Source organism: Leptosomus discolor, chromosome 19 (assembly GCF_034619465.1).
Source record: "Leptosomus discolor isolate bLepDis1 chromosome 19, bLepDis1.hap2, whole genome shotgun sequence".
In the NCBI taxonomy this organism is placed as follows: Eukaryota; Metazoa; Chordata; class Aves; order Leptosomiformes; family Leptosomidae; genus Leptosomus; species Leptosomus discolor.
In genome coordinates this window covers 4,206,112-4,223,904 of record NC_141409.1, presented here as the reverse complement: position 1 = coordinate 4,223,904, position 17,793 = coordinate 4,206,112, and the positions used below count along the sequence as shown (strand labels likewise).

The following is a 17,793-nucleotide window of genomic DNA, read 5'->3' as shown; positions in this document are numbered from 1 at the left end:
TGAATTCCCTGCCATTCCTGTTCTTCACCAGTGACTGTAACACAGCAACATCTTGGGCAGATCAGCACTTCATCTGCCTGCCACGGCGGAGTTGAACAACAGTTACTTTTAGTGCACTAAAACATGCCCACTGGGAAGTAAAGCTCAAATTCCTAGATAGGAAATTGTCTTTCTGTTTAGTAGAAGAAAAAAAAACCCACACCAAAACCACCAAAAAAAAGCCCAAAGCATGATGTGTGTTGTAGTAATCAAGTCCCATGTGCATACAGTGTGCTCGAAACAATTGCAAATTCCAGACTAGTCATCAGCTGCTGATAAGAGAGAAAATTTCTTGCTGCAGGGTTGGTGCTGATGACAGCAATATGCTAAGAGCAAGTACAGACACAAGGACATACAGAGCATAGACAAACCTATTTCCTAAATGCAGAATCTGGTCACAAATAATTCAGAGGCCACAATTCAGAGCCCAAGCCTAATCCACACCACTGGAGTTAGTCTGGATTTACACCAGAGAATATGAACCAGGGCACTGGGCTTTCAACTCCGGCACTCAATTATGCAGAACATCGTTCACAAACTTGCATTCACACCATTTCCATGAATTCACAACTGCTCCTGCTTTCTGGGAATAACCATAAAATGACTTCTGCTCACACAAACATTCATGGAAAGGGAAAACAGTGGGAACACTTCTAGACCCTGCAGAAGATCAGGAGTTGTAGGTATCACAAATCACAGGCTGCACATAAACAAGTCCAGCCGGTTGCGGTCTGTGTTCGAAAGTCCAACTGGATTATTTTGGAAGTGGAACAAAAACTTATAGGAAAAAAATAAAATGTTTTACGGAACTTTTGCAAAGAGATAAATAATCTAAACTAACCAGCCTGCCTGGGCAGAGCTCAGGATGTTCTCTGAGGCCCTGGCAAGAGGACGGACATTTTGACCTGGTGTCCTTCCCACTGTTTGCACTGTCACCCATCAACTGGAGGAACTACTTAAGCAATTAGGTAGCAGACCTCAAGGAGCAGAGCACATGCAGTAAATAAAACTCTTTCTGCTCTATAAAGTCTCTGTTTACAGAGGCTATGAGAACTTCTTGCTACAGGAGAGAAAATGACAGCACTGCAGAGGGAGGGGTGCAAGCAAAGAGGACTTTGGAGTAAGGCAAAGCCCAAACATATTGTTTTCCCCAGGGCTCAACACTGCTTTTAGCTGCCCCAAAGGACTGTTTTGTCCGGTGCATCTCAGCATTTAATACTTCAGCTTGGCTGAGGGGCCATCAGGTGATGGAACAAAAACAGCTGTCAAGAGGTGTTGTGAAACCCTAATGGACTAATGAGCACATTAATGGCGGGAGACACTCCGCTGTGGAGGAACAGCGCCGCACCACTTCAAAGGGCTGCCCTGGAAGCGAGATACTTTCCTGAAGAACGGCCTGAGTAAATGCAACATCCCGTCAGCTCAGTGCCATATCCCGCAGGCAGGTCAGCGCGGGCAGCCAGGGCACTCGGGCACCAAACTGAAGCCAGCTCTGCTTCGGCAGGGCACCCCTCAGCAGAGCTGAGGTTCGCTCCCATCCTGCCACCGCGACTCCTCGTCTCCTCCAGCCACCGCCGGCGCTCTGCGCTCAGCAGCCGGCAGTGCCGTTACTTACGGAGCAGCTCTCGGGGAGAGCTGACACAGGTTCTTCTGCTTTATGGGGTCTCTGTGCTTATGGACATTGTCCACACTTCCAGCTCAGTGACTGCTGGAACAGGGAGATGCAACTAGTTATTTTTCACGTGTGTATAGATATAAACGAATATACATATAGTTTCTGTTTGTATTTTGTACATACACACTCTTTGTGGCATTCAGCTCACAAAGACTTTCTTGGGAGCCAGAAGCTGGAGAAAAACACGTGATGCTTTTCAAAGGGAAATAGGGAGAGCGGGGCACAGTTGCACCCAACGCTGTGTTCAGCCAGCTGCCAGACGGACAAAATATGTCCTGGGAGTCACATGACAGAGGACTGTGATCTAGTCAGGTCTGCTGAAATAAAACAGGCTAAGGCAAGCTGCAGAAGACTTTGTTGAAGACTGCTTCTTAAACAAAGAATCTCCAAAGGGGTTAGGGACGGACGAGGTCAGGGTGTGTCTGCCTTTATTATATTTGTTCAACACATGGAATGCATTCGCTGAACGATGCTACTCTGCTCACTAGAGCAGCAACCAAACAAGCCTGCTGGCTTGCCTGAGTTTATGGAAGACGAGGTTAGGAGAGAATCCAAAGCCCATATTGAAGAAATGGTATTTGCAATTCAGGGGAGGAGGGCGGATGGACTGGGAGCAGAGGTTATTGAAATGCCTCTGCAAGGCTGCACTGAGTTAATTCAGCGCTGATGGTTGTAGCTGGGTTTCGTTCCTAGCTCTGACATTCTAGACAAATGTCATAAAACCAACAGTGTTTTTCTGCATCCCACAGCCACGTTACAGGGGTATTTTATCTCAGGAATAGAAAGGAAATATTTCAGCTAAGTATCTTCAGGAGACAGCTATAGTCCCAAAGGAAAACAACTTCAAAATTTCCAGATGCTCATATCCGGAGTCTGACGGGTTCGGTTCCGGCTCTGTGGCAATACCTTTACGTTTCTTTAAGCCCTTTCTTTGATGAGTAGTAAAATACTATGCAAATATTAATCTACCATGATTTGCAATATCCTGCGAGGTAAGTACTACCAAACCTGCTTCACATCTGGAGAGAAGCAATACCCATATGAAGCTTATGCAGAGGTCATAGGACACATTTTCTTTTAGGCTTTTTTTCTCTTTTAATCCAAAATTAACACTGAAATACATAATCCGAGCCTTGCTGAGATCTAAGGAAATCTGGATCCAGGGTCAAGTCTCAGCTCGAGCCCACATCAACAGTTTGTGTCGGACAACGCTATAAATGCCAGGCAGTCTTCCACGGACCTGTGAGCGCTACCTGCACATGAAGCAGGGTGCAGCATCCCCAGCTCTCTACTGAAACACCTGAAATAACCATTTTAAAAAAGGTGTGCAGAGAGCAGCTGCAAAATTAGGCTCTTAAACCTGAGCATGGCATCTGCCAGAACTGCGACCTTCTTCCTGCCATCACATGAACTTGCCCAAGGCTGATGCCTCTTTCTGTGCTCCCCCATCGATTGTAATTCTTATCCAGCATTACCTTATCTTGAGCTATTACTGTGCAAAATGCTACATTATTTCCTCACCGCCTGGAGCTAGCTCAGGCCTCTCTCCTCATTAAACTATGGCAACCACAAGAGAAAGTGAAACAGGTCAACCACTCACTCGCTGTCTAGGATTTCCGATGGGATGATTTATGCAGCGAGGCACGTGCAAGTGTTGTCATTGCAGTGTGCAACCCCAGGCAGAGGCCTCAGAAGAAAAGAGCCTGGGCACGCACAGACCTGAAGCTCAGCACATAAATAGCTATTTTATCAGTATTTTTTCCTAGCAAAAAAGCCTTTTGCTCTAGTTTTCCTTAATTCCATAGCATAGATTTTTAATGATACATGATTGGTCAGTGTGGCAAATTACATGAGAAGGAAGGACATCCCCTTTCCTAAATTCCACGGATTTTTGGGGAAATCTTTGCCCCCTGTAAGCAGGAAGAGATGCCCAGGAATTTATTTTCTAATGCTCACCCAGGACAAGGTATGGCTTTACCTGGAATACTGTGAGGATGGCAGCAGGGAACGTATCAAAATTCGTGGTTGGTGTTTCATCTTGGAAATTGAATCTAGAGAGAAGTAAGAAATAAAAACAAGAGTAATAAGGGACAAGTAGCTCTCATGCAATCTCATAATACCCTGTAACCCAACTCAGAGAGCACTTGTTCCACCTGGCAATAACACCCCAGGCAACTGCAGCGGGGAACACGGCGTCTCTGAGAAGATGCTTACCAGAAACCAAATTTTATTCCTGAAGAAAATTCTGATGCTTTGAAATTCATTTTCACCCACAACTAAAACGAACAATCAAAATCTCAAATGATTTTGCAGAACAAACCATTCCAAGTTTTTGTCCTCAGGTGTGTATGTCAAAATTGAAATTGCCCTCTTAGTAGATCATTTCATTTTAACATTTTCAAGATAAAATAGTGATTGAAAAAAACCAACAAAAAAAACCCAAACCAACAAACCCCATGTTATTCACTTCAAATTTTATGCTCAAGTTTAAATGGTAATATTGTGATATTTCTTGCCACAAAATTCATCACAACTGGCATTTCTAATGAGAAAAATCAGATTCAACAAAACTATGTTTTCCAGCAGAAAAATATTCCAAGTGAATATATATACTGTCACCCTGGCTATCAGGGAAAAAGAATTTGCCTTTCCCCTAACAGTAGAAAAAGTGCTGCCTCCCCAGTCTATTTCAGAGGTCCCATGTGGGGACCATGGAATGACATAGGAGCTTTGAATTAGCTTAGAAAGAACTCAGCTCCAGGTAAAACACCAGAACAGGAACTATTTTCCTATAAACCAGAGAACACTTCTCAGCAGCCCAGAAAGACTGACATCTGCACCCGCGGTGTGAACACTTCAAGCCCTGCAGTCCCTCTCTCCTTAGGTATTCCAGGTGACTGCTTTCAGATTACCCCTGAAAGGACAACGATTAGACTTACTGTCCTCCAAAGAGCTGCATCCCCAGCAAAGCAAACACCACAATGAACAGGAACAGCAGGAAGAGCAAACTGATGATGGACTTCATGGAGTTCAGCAAGGAGACCACCAGATTCCTCAAGGAATTCCAGTACCTGCATTGGAGATTAGAGAAGCCAAGAGATAACATTAGTGGGAGAAGAGCCTTCCGTGAGAAACTAATGTGACCTAATTTCTTATTATTAAAAAGGAAAAGAATGGCAAGGAATATCGGCATCTTCAAATCCGCCTCTGATTGGTAAATACAGCTCAGCGGCAAAGTCTCTTACAGCACTGCAAGGGCAGAGATGGTCACCTCGGTGCACGTGTACTCATGCAGAGCAGTCATCTGCAGTGAAAGCGTTTGGTTTAGTTTTTCAGTAACCCCCTTCCTGGTATAGATTTCGACCTTTCTGCATCTTCTCATCTGGCATGGCAGTCAGCAGGGGTGTCAGAAACAGGGATGTATTGATATCGTCAAGGTGAGACTGAACATAGGGACAGTGAACCCCTCCCTTCGTAAGACACAAATCAGCAATAAACAGCTCATTTCCACCAGGATGTCTTTGGGTGTGTCCTTCCAATTTATCTAATGCGAGTATCCACAAGTGGACTCAAACTCCCACATGTTTAAATATTTCCATAGATGTTTAACACACACATCCATGCACAGTAATGCCTTAAGCGTGGGGCAATTCAGCCACATGGTTTAAGCATCCAGGACTGAGCAACTGCCTCGGAGGATGAAAACAAATTCGGGACGTTAACGCCAATACGGCAAGAGGGAATGGCTCAGCCCGGATCCTGACTGACACATCCAAGTTGCATCCGGCCAGATACTGAAGTTAGTTTGCTTTTATCTCCTCCATTCCCCAAGACAGCTCCTGGCACACTCGCAGGCAGGCACGTCGAGTGACGCTGTGCCAGGGAGGGTGCTCAGAAACAGCTCTCTTTCTTGGCTTTATTGCCCTGCTGAGAACAGGCAGGGTGCATTTATATTAGGAAAACTAATGAATCAGAAAATGCAGAAAGAGCTATTAAGCACAGGAGCTCTTTAACAATCTCCTTTTGGACAGACAGGCATACAAAACAATAGGGCTGTAGGAAATAAGTGATTTAGAGCCATTTCACGTGTCCTCTGTTAAAAATTTTGAGTCTGAGACCATGGGGGGGAATTTTTCTCCAGTGATTTCTCTCGTTTCCATTGCCCAGCACTGGGAGCTGCCATCCAGAGGTGACTCCCCTCAGCAGCATGCTCTACCATCCTGCCCTGTGTCCTCCAGCTGCAGTCTTGGGGACAGACCCATGCACCGAGTTCCTTCCTGCAGTGCAGCTGTGGGTATCCAGCAGAAGGAAGCCCATGGACTTGTCTGATCTGCCGATGAGGAAAGAAGCTCAGAGCTTGAATCAGAAGAGCTGAAATGCCATCCTTTCTCTTCTCTTTGTCTTCATTTTCCTCCTCTTCCTTCCCCCAGGTGTAGCTGGGAGGACTGAACCACCCCACGTTTCTCTGGGCTGAGGATGACACAGCCATGTAGATCCCAGGAGAAGCAGGATCTTGCATTCCCATTGCACCCATTCTGACAAAAGTTGTGTCCATAATACAGTGACAGAGGTTTATGGGGATACTTTGGCCTCTCAGGAGAATATCTTCAATTGAAAAAGTTGTCACCAAATCTACTCAGGGTTAGTCCCCAGGCAAAAGGGGCCGATCTGCTCTTCTTGGAGAAGGAGGAAGGGTTTGCTGGTCACACGGCTCTCTCCTGCTTGACCCAATGGCTTCAGGCAAAATCTGCCTCAAGCAAGGGGTTCACACCTTGCGGTTAACACTTCACAAAATACATGTGGAGACTCTGTCTTGTCCTGGAACAGTGTGGTGATTTGGTGTCTGGCAGGGTTTTGGCAGTGGGGGAGGGGGTTGCAGAGGTGGCTCCTGTGAGGGGCTTCGAGAAGCTTCCCCAGCTCCAATTTCGGACCCACCTCTGGCCAAGGCCAGGCCAATGGCGCCTCTGGGAGTAACTGTTTAAGAGTGAAAGATCCTGTTGATTGTCGCCTTTTGTTTGACTCTCTGTGCTGGTGAGCGGAGGAGAGGAGGGGATGGGAGAGACCCGGCCCTGCGGACACCCGGGTCAGTGAGGGGGCAGAGGGCGGCTGTGCCGGAGCAAAGGCTCCCCTGCGGCCCGCGGTACGAGGGCGGCCGAGCCCCCGCAGCCCCTGGAGCCCAGCGGCGGCCCAGCCGTGGCCCTGCAGCCCGCGGAGGGCCCCGGGCCGGAGCAGGGGCCGGGCCCGGAGCAGGCCGTGGCTCCGAGGCAGCCCGCGCTGGAGCCGCCCGTCGGTGGGAGGGCGGCAGCCCCGGGAGGGCCCCGCGCTGGGGCGGCTCTGGGGAGCTGCGGCCCAGCGGGAAGGACTCGCGTTGGGGCGGTGGGCGGGGGAATGTCTGCCGGGAGAGGGACCCCGCGGTGGGGCAGGGGAGGGCTGCGAGGGCCCCTCTGCCTGCGGGGGAAGGAGCAGGGAGAGCCCTTGTGCCGGCCGGGCTGGGACCCCCATTCCCTGCCCCTGCGCTGCTGGGGGGAAGAGGGAGCAGAGCTGAGCCCGGGAAGGCGGGAGGGGTGGGGGGAAGGTGGGTGGTTGTTCACAGCTGGTTGTATCTCTCGTTGTCCTTGATGGTGGCGGTTGTCCATTAAATTGCTGCTCTTGTCCCCGGGTTGAGTCTGCCTGTTGCCCGTGCCCATCGCTGGTGAGTGAGCCCCCCCTGGGCTGGGTCTCGCCCCTCGGGCCTTTTGGTTGTGTTTTCTCTTCCCCATCCCTCAGGGGATGGGGTAGGGGTGAGCAGCAGCTGCGGGGGCTTTTGTTGCCAACTGGATGGGCTCAAACCATGACAAATAGCTGAGCAGCAAACCCTGCCTGACTGCAGAGCACCAGGATATAATGAGGAGTTGCATTTCTACAGATGCCAGTCCCCATGCAGTTCTGCCATGACAAAAATGAAAATATGTGAAGCTGTTTTTTCCTTGTCCTCCTTGCTGAATTTTAGCCCCTCTTAGGCTGCATCCCCATATAGTGCATCGTGCCATCACCTTTCAGGCCAGCTGTAATGTAGCTTTTTAACTATTGCATCACTTTGCTGTCTGCAGTCACACTGATTTGGGACATACGAATCAAAAGGTCTACTGCCATCAATTATTCAAAATACGTTGACTGCAACTGGCTTCTGTTAAAGCAAAAAAAAAAAAAAAAAAAACAAGACAGGGAGCTTCAGAGTAAAATTCCTATGAAAGAGATGGAAAAAGGGAAAGGAAAAAAAAAAAAAAAGAAAACTCCTGAGGATCAGGATGTTTTCACAGCAGAGTGTAAGGAGAGCAGGTGGATAGCAATCTGTGCCTGCTGCCATCACCTTGATCTCTCTCCACAAGCTGTGCAGCTCAGACACTGGGATAATGTGGCCCAACACAGTTGAGATTCCCCCCCCTGTGTGAGCTGGGGGGGACTTGGCTTCTGGTAACGCAATGAATGCATTTCTGTCACATCAGGTGAAAAAACCCACATAATTAGGTCAAGGGAACTTCGGCATCAGTGGGTGAGAATTTCACTCACTGCCCTGAGGAGGAGGATAGCACTTTGTTAAGTTCAATCTCAGGCTTCATCCCTTTATTATGTTGACTAAAATCCTAAACAGTCCAAAGTCAAAAAAAGATAATTTTAACTCGAAAAAATGTCCAAAACTTTTAAAAAGTACAACACACAATCAGATACAGTAAATCTCAGTAGCTCTGGATAAAATTAACTGCTGACAGTTGACTGCTATGAAGCTGCTACAAAACCTGGAGTTTTCCATAAACAAGATTAGTGCAAAGGTAGACTACAGTGACATTTCTGGGGCAGAGGCCCATCTATTCTGCTGGACATTTACAGAACTTAATGTTTCCAACCCCTTTGTCCCAACATGGTATCACACAAAAATCTTGGATCTACATAACCATTAGCAGATACAAATCAGCAAACCTTACAGGGCTAACAAAACATGCGTGTTTGAATAGCTGCCAAAGTACCTGGTTACTTGAAATTACTGTTTTGCTCAAATGTGATAACCTGTGCTCTATCCGTTTGAGGTGGTTGGGGTTTTTTTGAAGGGAGATGCTATTCCTCCTTTTGTTACTTCAAGCCAAGAACAAGTTAGAGAGTGATGGAAAGAGGGGAGATCTGAGGAGGCAATGGTGTAAAAAAAAAAAAAAGGGTGGAAAACAACAGCAAGAGCACCTAAATATGTCATCCATTTCCACACCATAATTTTGAAATCCTGCAGAAATTGCTTTAGATGGATTTATAAATTGCACAGTAGCTGTTTGCTAATGCCAGCACACATTAACACAATGCATGAGCATGAAAACAACTGAAAAGCTGTGTCAACTCAACTCTAGTGATAATTCAACTTCACAGGTCACCACTGAAAACCCCAGACATTCCCAGACCAGACACAGCACAGGCAGCAGCAACACACTTCATATTTGTGTCAACACAGCAGTTCAGGTGCCAGGATTTAATATCTAGCAGTAACCAGGGTAGCTCAGTTATTTAAGGAACTATCACCAGATTAGCAGCAGAGAAGGACACTGGGCAGACAATGGGGCTTAGAAAGTAAATAAGAAACCTTTTTCTCTTATCACAAGAAATAAGGGATCACCTCACGAGATTTCTGTTTTAAGCAAGCTTAAAAACAAAGAACAGAAGAATGTTGTCATGCAGCCCATCACTACACTGTAGAGCCCTCTGCCCAAGGGTAGAAGCACCTGTACATGAGGCTGGGGAAAGGGCTGTTAAAAGAAATACAGGCTCAGGAACTCCCTAAACCTTCAATTGCCAGAAACCCTGACTGCCCAGCCGAGGAAAGGGCAGCTCTGCATCTGCAATTTTCTTCTGCTCTTGCCCCTCATTAGGGCCAGTGTAGACTTAAGATGTCAGGACAGACAAGCGACAAGAGACAGACAAGAGCACTGTGCAGTGTACAGGGTGTTTGGGGGGTTGTTTTTTGGGTTTTTTTTAAATATTTTTTTTTTACAAGTATGGAAAGCACTACTACTAGTTTTAAGGCTGGGTGATACAGATTTCATACAGTGCTAAAAGTCTAATGTGAGCAGAAGGGGAGAGGGACTTACTTCGTTACTTTGAAAATCCTCAGCAGTCGAAGCGCTCTCAATACACTGATGCCGAATGAGGTACCCGGTTTCACTGCAGCCCAAATAACTTCAAATATACTTCCCACGATGACCTGCAGGAAGAGCCCATTTTACATACAGCAAAAATTCTGCTTAGCTCTTTGTGGTGTTTCTAGAGAGGCTGAGGACAGAGCAAGAGTCAGAGCCTGGGCTGTGATGGTTTTCTTATGAAGGCTTCAGCAAAATAATGAATTAGCCAACAGCACTAGAAAACCTTGTTCCAACTTTCTGCAGTCCAGTCTAAAAAAGGGCAATACCTAGAAGCGGGACAGATGCACAGGAGATCATAGATAGGAACTTGTTGCTTTCTTCTCTAGCATACAAACTACCTTAAAATAGCATTCTTTTTTTTTTTTTTTTTTTTTTACATTGGCTCAGCTGCAAACGCCAACACTCCATTTTCCCACCCCACACAGTCGGCCTGTACAGCCTGCAGACATGCCCCATCCTCCCCTTCCCATCACAAGCACCAAAAGACTTCACCCACCGCACTGCAGAGCAACGAAGCATTAACTCTGGGCAAGATCATCCAGAAACTTCTGTCAACTGAGAGTCTTTAGGAAAGCAATTAAGGAAACAGCTATTAAGAGATCCTGCAAAGCCTCTAGCACACACACCCAATCGTCTGCCAGGGCCTCAGCTTCAGGTTATTAAAAAAATTGTCCCCAGTCAAGGTGGGGTTTTAGATTCTGCTTTGTCCATTTTTTTTGTTTTAAGGTTGTTAAAGAATTAACCTCAAGTGATAAAGAAATCTTCTCTGAAATCCTTTATTACAGAAAGGACTAAATAGTAATGGGTTAAGCACAACTGGAAAGGGCAATTACATCCACACAGGTTACCGCACAGCTAATAAGAGAAGACAGGCATTTCACTGCCAATGGCTGTTATTACATGCATTAACCTACCACTTCAGAGCTCCCATGGACTGTGGTCCCCAGTTGCGTGAAACACACCATAAACACATTGTCTCCAGACCCCAGGGAGCAGCTGGTTTGTGTTGTGAAAGGGAGTGTTAATGGGAAGTCAGGGCAGCAAAGCTGTGTCTGAGTACCTGAGCAGTGCTGGGAGACCCACCAGCTTGGAAACCCCTTTCATAAACAGACACCTGGATGTCTTTTGGAAACTACAGCATTGCTTGCAGCTGCTGTGCAAGAAATGCTGTGCCCTGAGTTTCAAGAAAACATAGTGGGAAAGGGAGATACACAACAGTTGCTCATCCAGTTTCTTCCATCAGAAAAAGACGGAACTAAAACTTCTCCCTCACAATCTATCACTCTTGGGAATCCCTCATGAATCAGCAAAAACCTTTCCTTAGACCCTCCACATGTGGCACTGATAATTAATTTTCCCGGCATCTCAACACGGCCTCCCGGGAGCTTGTTTCACATGAGACCCCACTGGACTGTTTCTCCCAAGACTGATGTTGCTCTGATTTGTTGTTTCACTTTTTGCATTTGAACGGTTTCATCTTGATGGTTTGTCAAACTAAACTGACTACAGTTCTGTGTGATGTTCCAGTGGGGGTGAAGTAGCTGAATTAATTCTGGGGGCGGGAAGGTGGGTGAGGAGGAAGAAACATGGCTACAAGTAGGATCCCTATGGATTCTCTAAAGGAGGAAGAATTAGAAACAGATCAACAGCTTTACCTCCTGGGAAACACTTGGCAAAGCTTATTGCCAGTGCAGCACTCACCACAGCATGACACAAAGCAGAAAGACCTGGTAGGTTTATCTGTTGCTTAGTGCAGGCTCCTAAATCACCTATTCCTGACCATCGGGTACGAGCTTTTCTTGTTGTGGAAGGAGCATCCTGGATGCAAGGATCCAGGGAAACTGGCAGCCATCATGGGGGCGAGCTAGCTGCAGCTCAGAGCCTACTAATCCATTGGTGAAGGACATTGATCTAGTGTCTGTCACCAGACAACACAAACGAGGCAATGATACCCTTACAAGACTAACTAGTAATTGCTTGGCCACCAAATGTCTTTGACTCAGCTTACAGAAACTGGGGTCTTTGGCCATGCACTAAACTTGCTGAAAACTGGGTGTCAGTCCCCTCGTATTCTGTGGACACACTCATCATTCCAGCCTTTGCAGGACATCTTGCCAGTACAGTTAAGCCATGGTATGAGTTGACTGCCTTCAGTTGAGGGGAGCCTCTGTCCCCCTCGGATTAGGCACCAACTCTGAATGTGCAGACATCTAGTCATGTGACGTTATCTGTGTTATTTGTGCATGGTTTCCTCTCATGACAGTTAGAGTCTGCTTATTATCCTTTGGGCTATGCAGCCAAAAGGAACGGCACAATTTACTTCAGTGCTCTGAGCCACCACCAGCTGTGATGGACATCCCAGAGAGGAGAGCCCCACGCTTGGTGCAGCCTGATGCAACACCTCAGTCTGTTGGATGCAGGTCATTCTTGGGCTGGAGGGTTTAATCTCAAAGTCTATTTAGTTCCGAGCTTTCCTGCTGACACTGCCAGAAAGAGGAGATGTTGGCTCTACCGGTAGTCTTGGATTTAGGAGTGGTCATTTACCGAAGGTGAGAATACCTCCTCCTCCCTTGCAGGAGCAGAGCTGGAATTTTGCTCCATGGAGGAGAAGAGTCACTCCTGGCATTTTGGCAGATGAAGACTAGAAACAACAGACTAAATCTTGGAGAGAAGGGCTGGATGACGTACAATGACCTGAACTGTATTCCCCCTGCCTCTGGCTGCGTCATAAGCTTCGTATCTGGTTTGTTAAAGAAAACTTACAGATGGATTCCTGCTCTGAGATGCAGTGCTCAGCCCCCACTAAAGGCAAGAGAAGCCCAGTTAACCTCTGTGAGGACAGATTACAGCCTCATAGTTTTTAATGACTAAATTAACATCTGCTCCCGGGGTTCTTTGTTAGACAGAGTCCAAACTGGCCCCACTATTCACACTTCAAAGCTATAGTTTTAGCACGAAATGGAAAGCCTGTACTTCTGGAGTAAAAGGATGTGAGTTACTGCCTTTCTGTCACCTAATCATGTGTTTAGACTTCTACTTCTGGGCACTCAAGTCTGAAAAGTGCTGCCTGTGTATCCTGAGGTAAAGGCCATTAAATGGATGATAGGGGAGATGAGCAATAAAATGTGCGGGGTTTTTGTGTTTCAATCACCTCATTTAAATGGGAGAGAGAATCTCTTAGTAATCAGAGCATTTACTGGTGCTGATGCTGCGAACACCCTGTAGCTTGCCGAGGAAATGAAATCCCCAGCCGTCACATTTCTTCAAAAAGGATGATAACTAGGGGAAGCTTAATGGGTGTCACTGCAGCTAATTTAAACAATGACTCCCCACAGAAGACACGCTTACAGTACCACTTCCTATTGATTCCCATTCCCACCTTAAAAGCTCAACCCCATTGAATAACGGGAGAGCCACACACTTCATCCCCACAGCTGAAGCCTACTCACCCCAAAGTCAAAGCAGTTGAAGGAAGAGTGGAAGTAATTTCTTGGCCCCAGTCCATACATCTTCAAAGACATCTCAGTAAGGAACAGACCCAGAAAAACAAACTCTGCGAAATCTGGAAAGAGGAAAAGAGGTTAAATTAGTCCACAAGACCTTGGTAGGCACATCTCTTCATGTGGGGAACACTGGTAATTTTTCACAACACAGACTGCCCCCTGCCAGAAGAAAATCCCCTTTGCAATGGCAAAAAAGACCCTGAGGACAGTTTCACATAATTATTTCTATATGCACATGAGCTGTATTCAGCCTTCAGGAATGGTGAAGTCAATGTTTCATGTGTACTGTGGGAAGGCTGGTGTGAGCATTAAATAATATTCTCATCATCTTCGTAAAGGAATTTCAAAAGAACAGTCTAGATCTAATATTTCTAAAGGTCTAATTTAATTGCACAGATAATGTTTTGCAAATGTATGTTTGGGACTTCTGTACCTACATGAGACGGGCACTTTTGGGAGCAGGATGTAAGCTTTTGTAACATCCTCTCATGATAAAAATACCTTCATACCCAACAGAACTGCTGTCTCTGAGAGCTCATATTCAGAGGTGTTGTGTCTACTGTTAGCACGCAGCTACTTTTATTTTATTATACCTGTATAACCATATCGTTACGGAAGAGCAAGTTCTGTTTCCTTCTGCTTCACATATCACAGCCAAATAGGCTGTGAAGCTTTTGATTGGAAAATTTATCACCTATGACGAAACAAAGGGCAGAAAGAACATAGCTGGAGACCTCAATTTCCAGATCAATTTTTTAGGACTTGAAGCTACAGAGAACACTGCCTTTGGCATTTTAAGTCAAGCAAGTTTAGATCTGGAGGCCAATAAGCAACAGCAACAAAACAAATACAAAAAGGGCAAAAAACCCCTCTATGCTACCAAACCAAACCAAACAGCATAAGGCAAACTTCTCCCTCCAGAGAAAAGAGGAGGAAAAGTATCAAACTTCAAAAGGCGGAGATTAATCGCATTGCTTAGCGCCGTACAGAAGGTTCTCAGATGCTGTAGCAGACCAGATGCTACAGGAAAGTTGAGTTCTGTAATTTCAGTTTTACGATTCCAGGAACGATCATAACAAGGTGCCAAACTTTACTCAAAGGTGCACACAGACAGACAAGGGGCAACGGATCCAAGTTGCAACAGGGAAAATTTCAGCTAGATAATCCTGAATCCAAATGCTCTGTACACATTTTGCAATAGGTGGCTTCAGCTAACAGGTGTGGGGAGAAAGAGAGGAGGGAGCGAGGGTCCTTTCAAACTGCATGGCTTTCACTCCAGTCACTGCCTTGCACGTTCACACCGAGTGAGCACGGCTGGCCCAGGTCCAACTTGCATTGCTGCTTGTCTTTTGAAATTGCTTGAAAAATACAGCTTCAATTATCAAAAAATAAAACAGTGGTTTAAATTTTAAATGAAAGACAGTTATGAAGTATCATGGGCATAAAGTTAACTGAAATCTAGGAAGTATTAACTAGATGAGAAAGGTTTTATTAACACTTCAGTGAGGAGCCTACAAGGACACTTCCACCAACATTTGCGATAAGGGAGGAGATACCAGGAGGGTATTAATTATACCATGTAACCTACTCTTCTTGGAAATAGAAGCAGTGTCATTAAAGGAGATTATCAAGGGCAAAGTGTTCACATTTGAGGAATAAGATGACAAAGTATGAGGTCTGCAGACTTCGCAGCCTTTTTCCTACCAAGAGATAGGCTCCATCCGCTGGATCTCAGTGCTCAGGGGAAGGCATGGTCACACACAGGAGCAGCACCTCCCTTGGAGCTTGGAACTTACTAGGAGAAGCATGTTCTCACCTGCACCATGCTACAACTTTTCTCTCCTTTCTCACATCAGATCCAAGAGCTCAGTGAGCAAACAGTTGTTTCCAACACAAGGGATCCCACAGCAGGGAGTTCTCCATAGTTACCCTGGCAATCCATCTGACTATACAAGCGCATAGGGTGCGAGAAAGGGACCAGGTGAACCAATATCAGGCATAAAATGAGGCGGCTGAGAAGTCCAATAATATAAAAATACAGAATTTTTTAAAAACACATGGTCAGTGGTATTGAATTTCTTTGCACATAGTTAAAAAGAATGCAACTGTAAAGTAGTAAGAATGTTAAAATCCTTAATTACAAAAAGGTGGCCCTGTAAATCAGAAGCTTTAACTAGCTTCCAGGCCAGATCCTGAACTTTCATTCTGCACCCTGTGCTCTTCAGAAACAGTAAGAAACAGAAGGCAAAAGTCCCCCAATAAAGCAGATGCATCTTCTCTGGGCATGGAAGAATTTCTTCGGCTGCTGTCACCTATTTCAGTCATTAGCCCAGAGGGGAAGCTTGCACCAGCGCTTGTGCTGACAAGAGGCTCTCCCTCGCTAAGAAGTTATCACCCCCGTCCTTGGTTTCATGCTCAGCAGAGCTCAGCAAGCCCAACGGTGCTTATTGGAATGACTTCAATGTAACATCTCCCTATCACAAGGACTGATATCAAACAATGCTTTGAAACTGGTGGCCTTGCTTAGTTAGCAGATAAAACTTAAATCATAGGGAGGAGTTGTAGATCAGACCTACAGGAAGCATTGCACAACTTCCACCTACTTCGTATCTCGCTCTGGTAGGGAGATTCTTATCCTCGTATGTATCCGCCAGACTCACCTTTCGGGCTTACATTTCGGGTACGCCCCAGACTCTTTCACAGAATAACAAAAATAATAGGTAGAGGGTTTTTACTGTAATTTTCACCAACAGATTGCAGTACGCTTTGCCAAGACAATTAGCATCATTCCAAAAGAAGCAAAAGGAGGAAAGAAACAAGGATTAATATTCAGTCACCCATCCAGCAGAAGTATGAACAAAAACGAGGTACCAACAAGTGCAATGTTCCATCATCAGACTGACACACCCTGCAAACACACACGCAAAACCAGAATATCATAGGAGAAAAAAAGCTAGTAAATGCCCTAAGTAAAACAGAATCAAGAAATATTTTATTTTAAAAAACAAACAAACAAACAAACCCCCACAGACCAACACAACAGGAAACGTTAGAAACTCAGAACATTCAAGAAACAACTAGATCAGAGTTCAAAGCAGGCAGCGATAGCGATAGTTCAGCAGGTACCAGATGCTACAAATCATAGCACTGGGAGGACAGGGGATAGAGGCAAGGAAAATATGGACATAGTGAACTCCTCGGGCAAAAGGAATTGACTCTGAATGAATCAGCTTCTCCAGCGGACAGACCAGAAACACGATTTCTTCTGACATGGCCCTACCCGTGTAATTGAAAATGCAGTTTCGTTGTTTGGACCTCCTGGTATTCAGACCCACATGTAATTTAATCTGCCTTAAGCAGAAGCATTTTGTAATGTGATTTAAGAAAAAAAAGCTTGATACAAATACTCTTATTTAATTTCAAATCTGTGCTATTGGCAAAGGCCGTGCTAGCACCTTTTTGCCCCGTACATTTGAATTTGACAGTTAGCACCTCTTTTTTTGTCAATCACCCATGGATTAATTCCATTTCTGCCCTGTCTCCCCGTCCAATGCCATTAGGAGCAGATGCTGAGCCTGATGCTTTGGTTTCCTCTCCTCATCCTCCTCGCACATTAAACCAACCAGGAGGAGAACCTCGGAGAAGTACAACTTCCTCCTCTTCGACAAAGCAGACGTGAAATGTTCAGCAGACATAAATAAATATGCTCGCTTCAGAAAGCCTTTTCCTCGCAATTGCAAATGCTGCATATTTATATCCGGAGGGAGCTGGCTATCTGCTTCAAAGGCAAACACAACATCATCAAAAAAGACCTAATTGCACCAAACACATGGTTCAGCATTGTGCAGTACACAGGGAAGATGCTCTCAGGCTATAATGGCTAAAATACTGTTTTCAAATACTGTATTTATCAGAAAGGAGGCATTCTGGATCTTGTTTTTAGACAGATATAAATTTGGGAGCAAGTTAAGGATCGCTGTAGCATTAGCTGGAGAAACATGGAGGGAGCTGCTTCGTGAAGGGCAGCCACAGGAGAAGGGAAGACTGATGAGAGGGGTCCCAAGAGAAATCCTACTGATTGAATCCTAAAACTTTCTCACCATGGTTCCTAAAGCCCACCTTGCAGAGGCCAAAGAGCTCTGGTTCCAGCCTTCTTCCACAGCTTTACTCAGAGGAAGAGGAGACCACCACCAGCACCATCTCTGCTGGCCTCCTGCACAGCCCAGGGCATGCAAACACGTACAGCTGTCTCCACAGCAGGCTTGCAACTTCTGCTCAAGCTACAGCATGTATTTTTAAAAGGCACAGTCCTGTCTGAAAACCCCTTAATGCTGCACCTCCACTGTGTCTCACGCTATGCACTTTGTCGGTTTGTTGCTCGCAGCTGAAGATGCATCTTTGCTGCTACTAGATCTCA

At 45.7% G+C, this 17,793-nt stretch overlaps 1 protein-coding gene across 1 annotated transcript in view; it reads right to left on the bottom strand.

Annotated features, from left to right (window-relative positions):
- The window catches only part of CACNA1B (calcium voltage-gated channel subunit alpha1 B), a 301,213-nt gene that overhangs the window by 109,019 nt on the left and 174,401 nt on the right, over window positions 1-17,793 (bottom strand). Inside the window, exons 13-16 of the mRNA XM_086475891.1 lie at window positions 13,323-13,435; window positions 9,823-9,935; window positions 4,654-4,785; window positions 3,693-3,765 (exon numbers count right to left, since the gene is read on the bottom strand). Coding sequence (XP_086332017.1) covers window positions 3,693-3,765; window positions 4,654-4,785; window positions 9,823-9,935; window positions 13,323-13,435 — 431 coding nt within the window. The remainder of the gene's footprint in view (window positions 1-3,692; window positions 3,766-4,653; window positions 4,786-9,822; window positions 9,936-13,322; window positions 13,436-17,793) is intronic.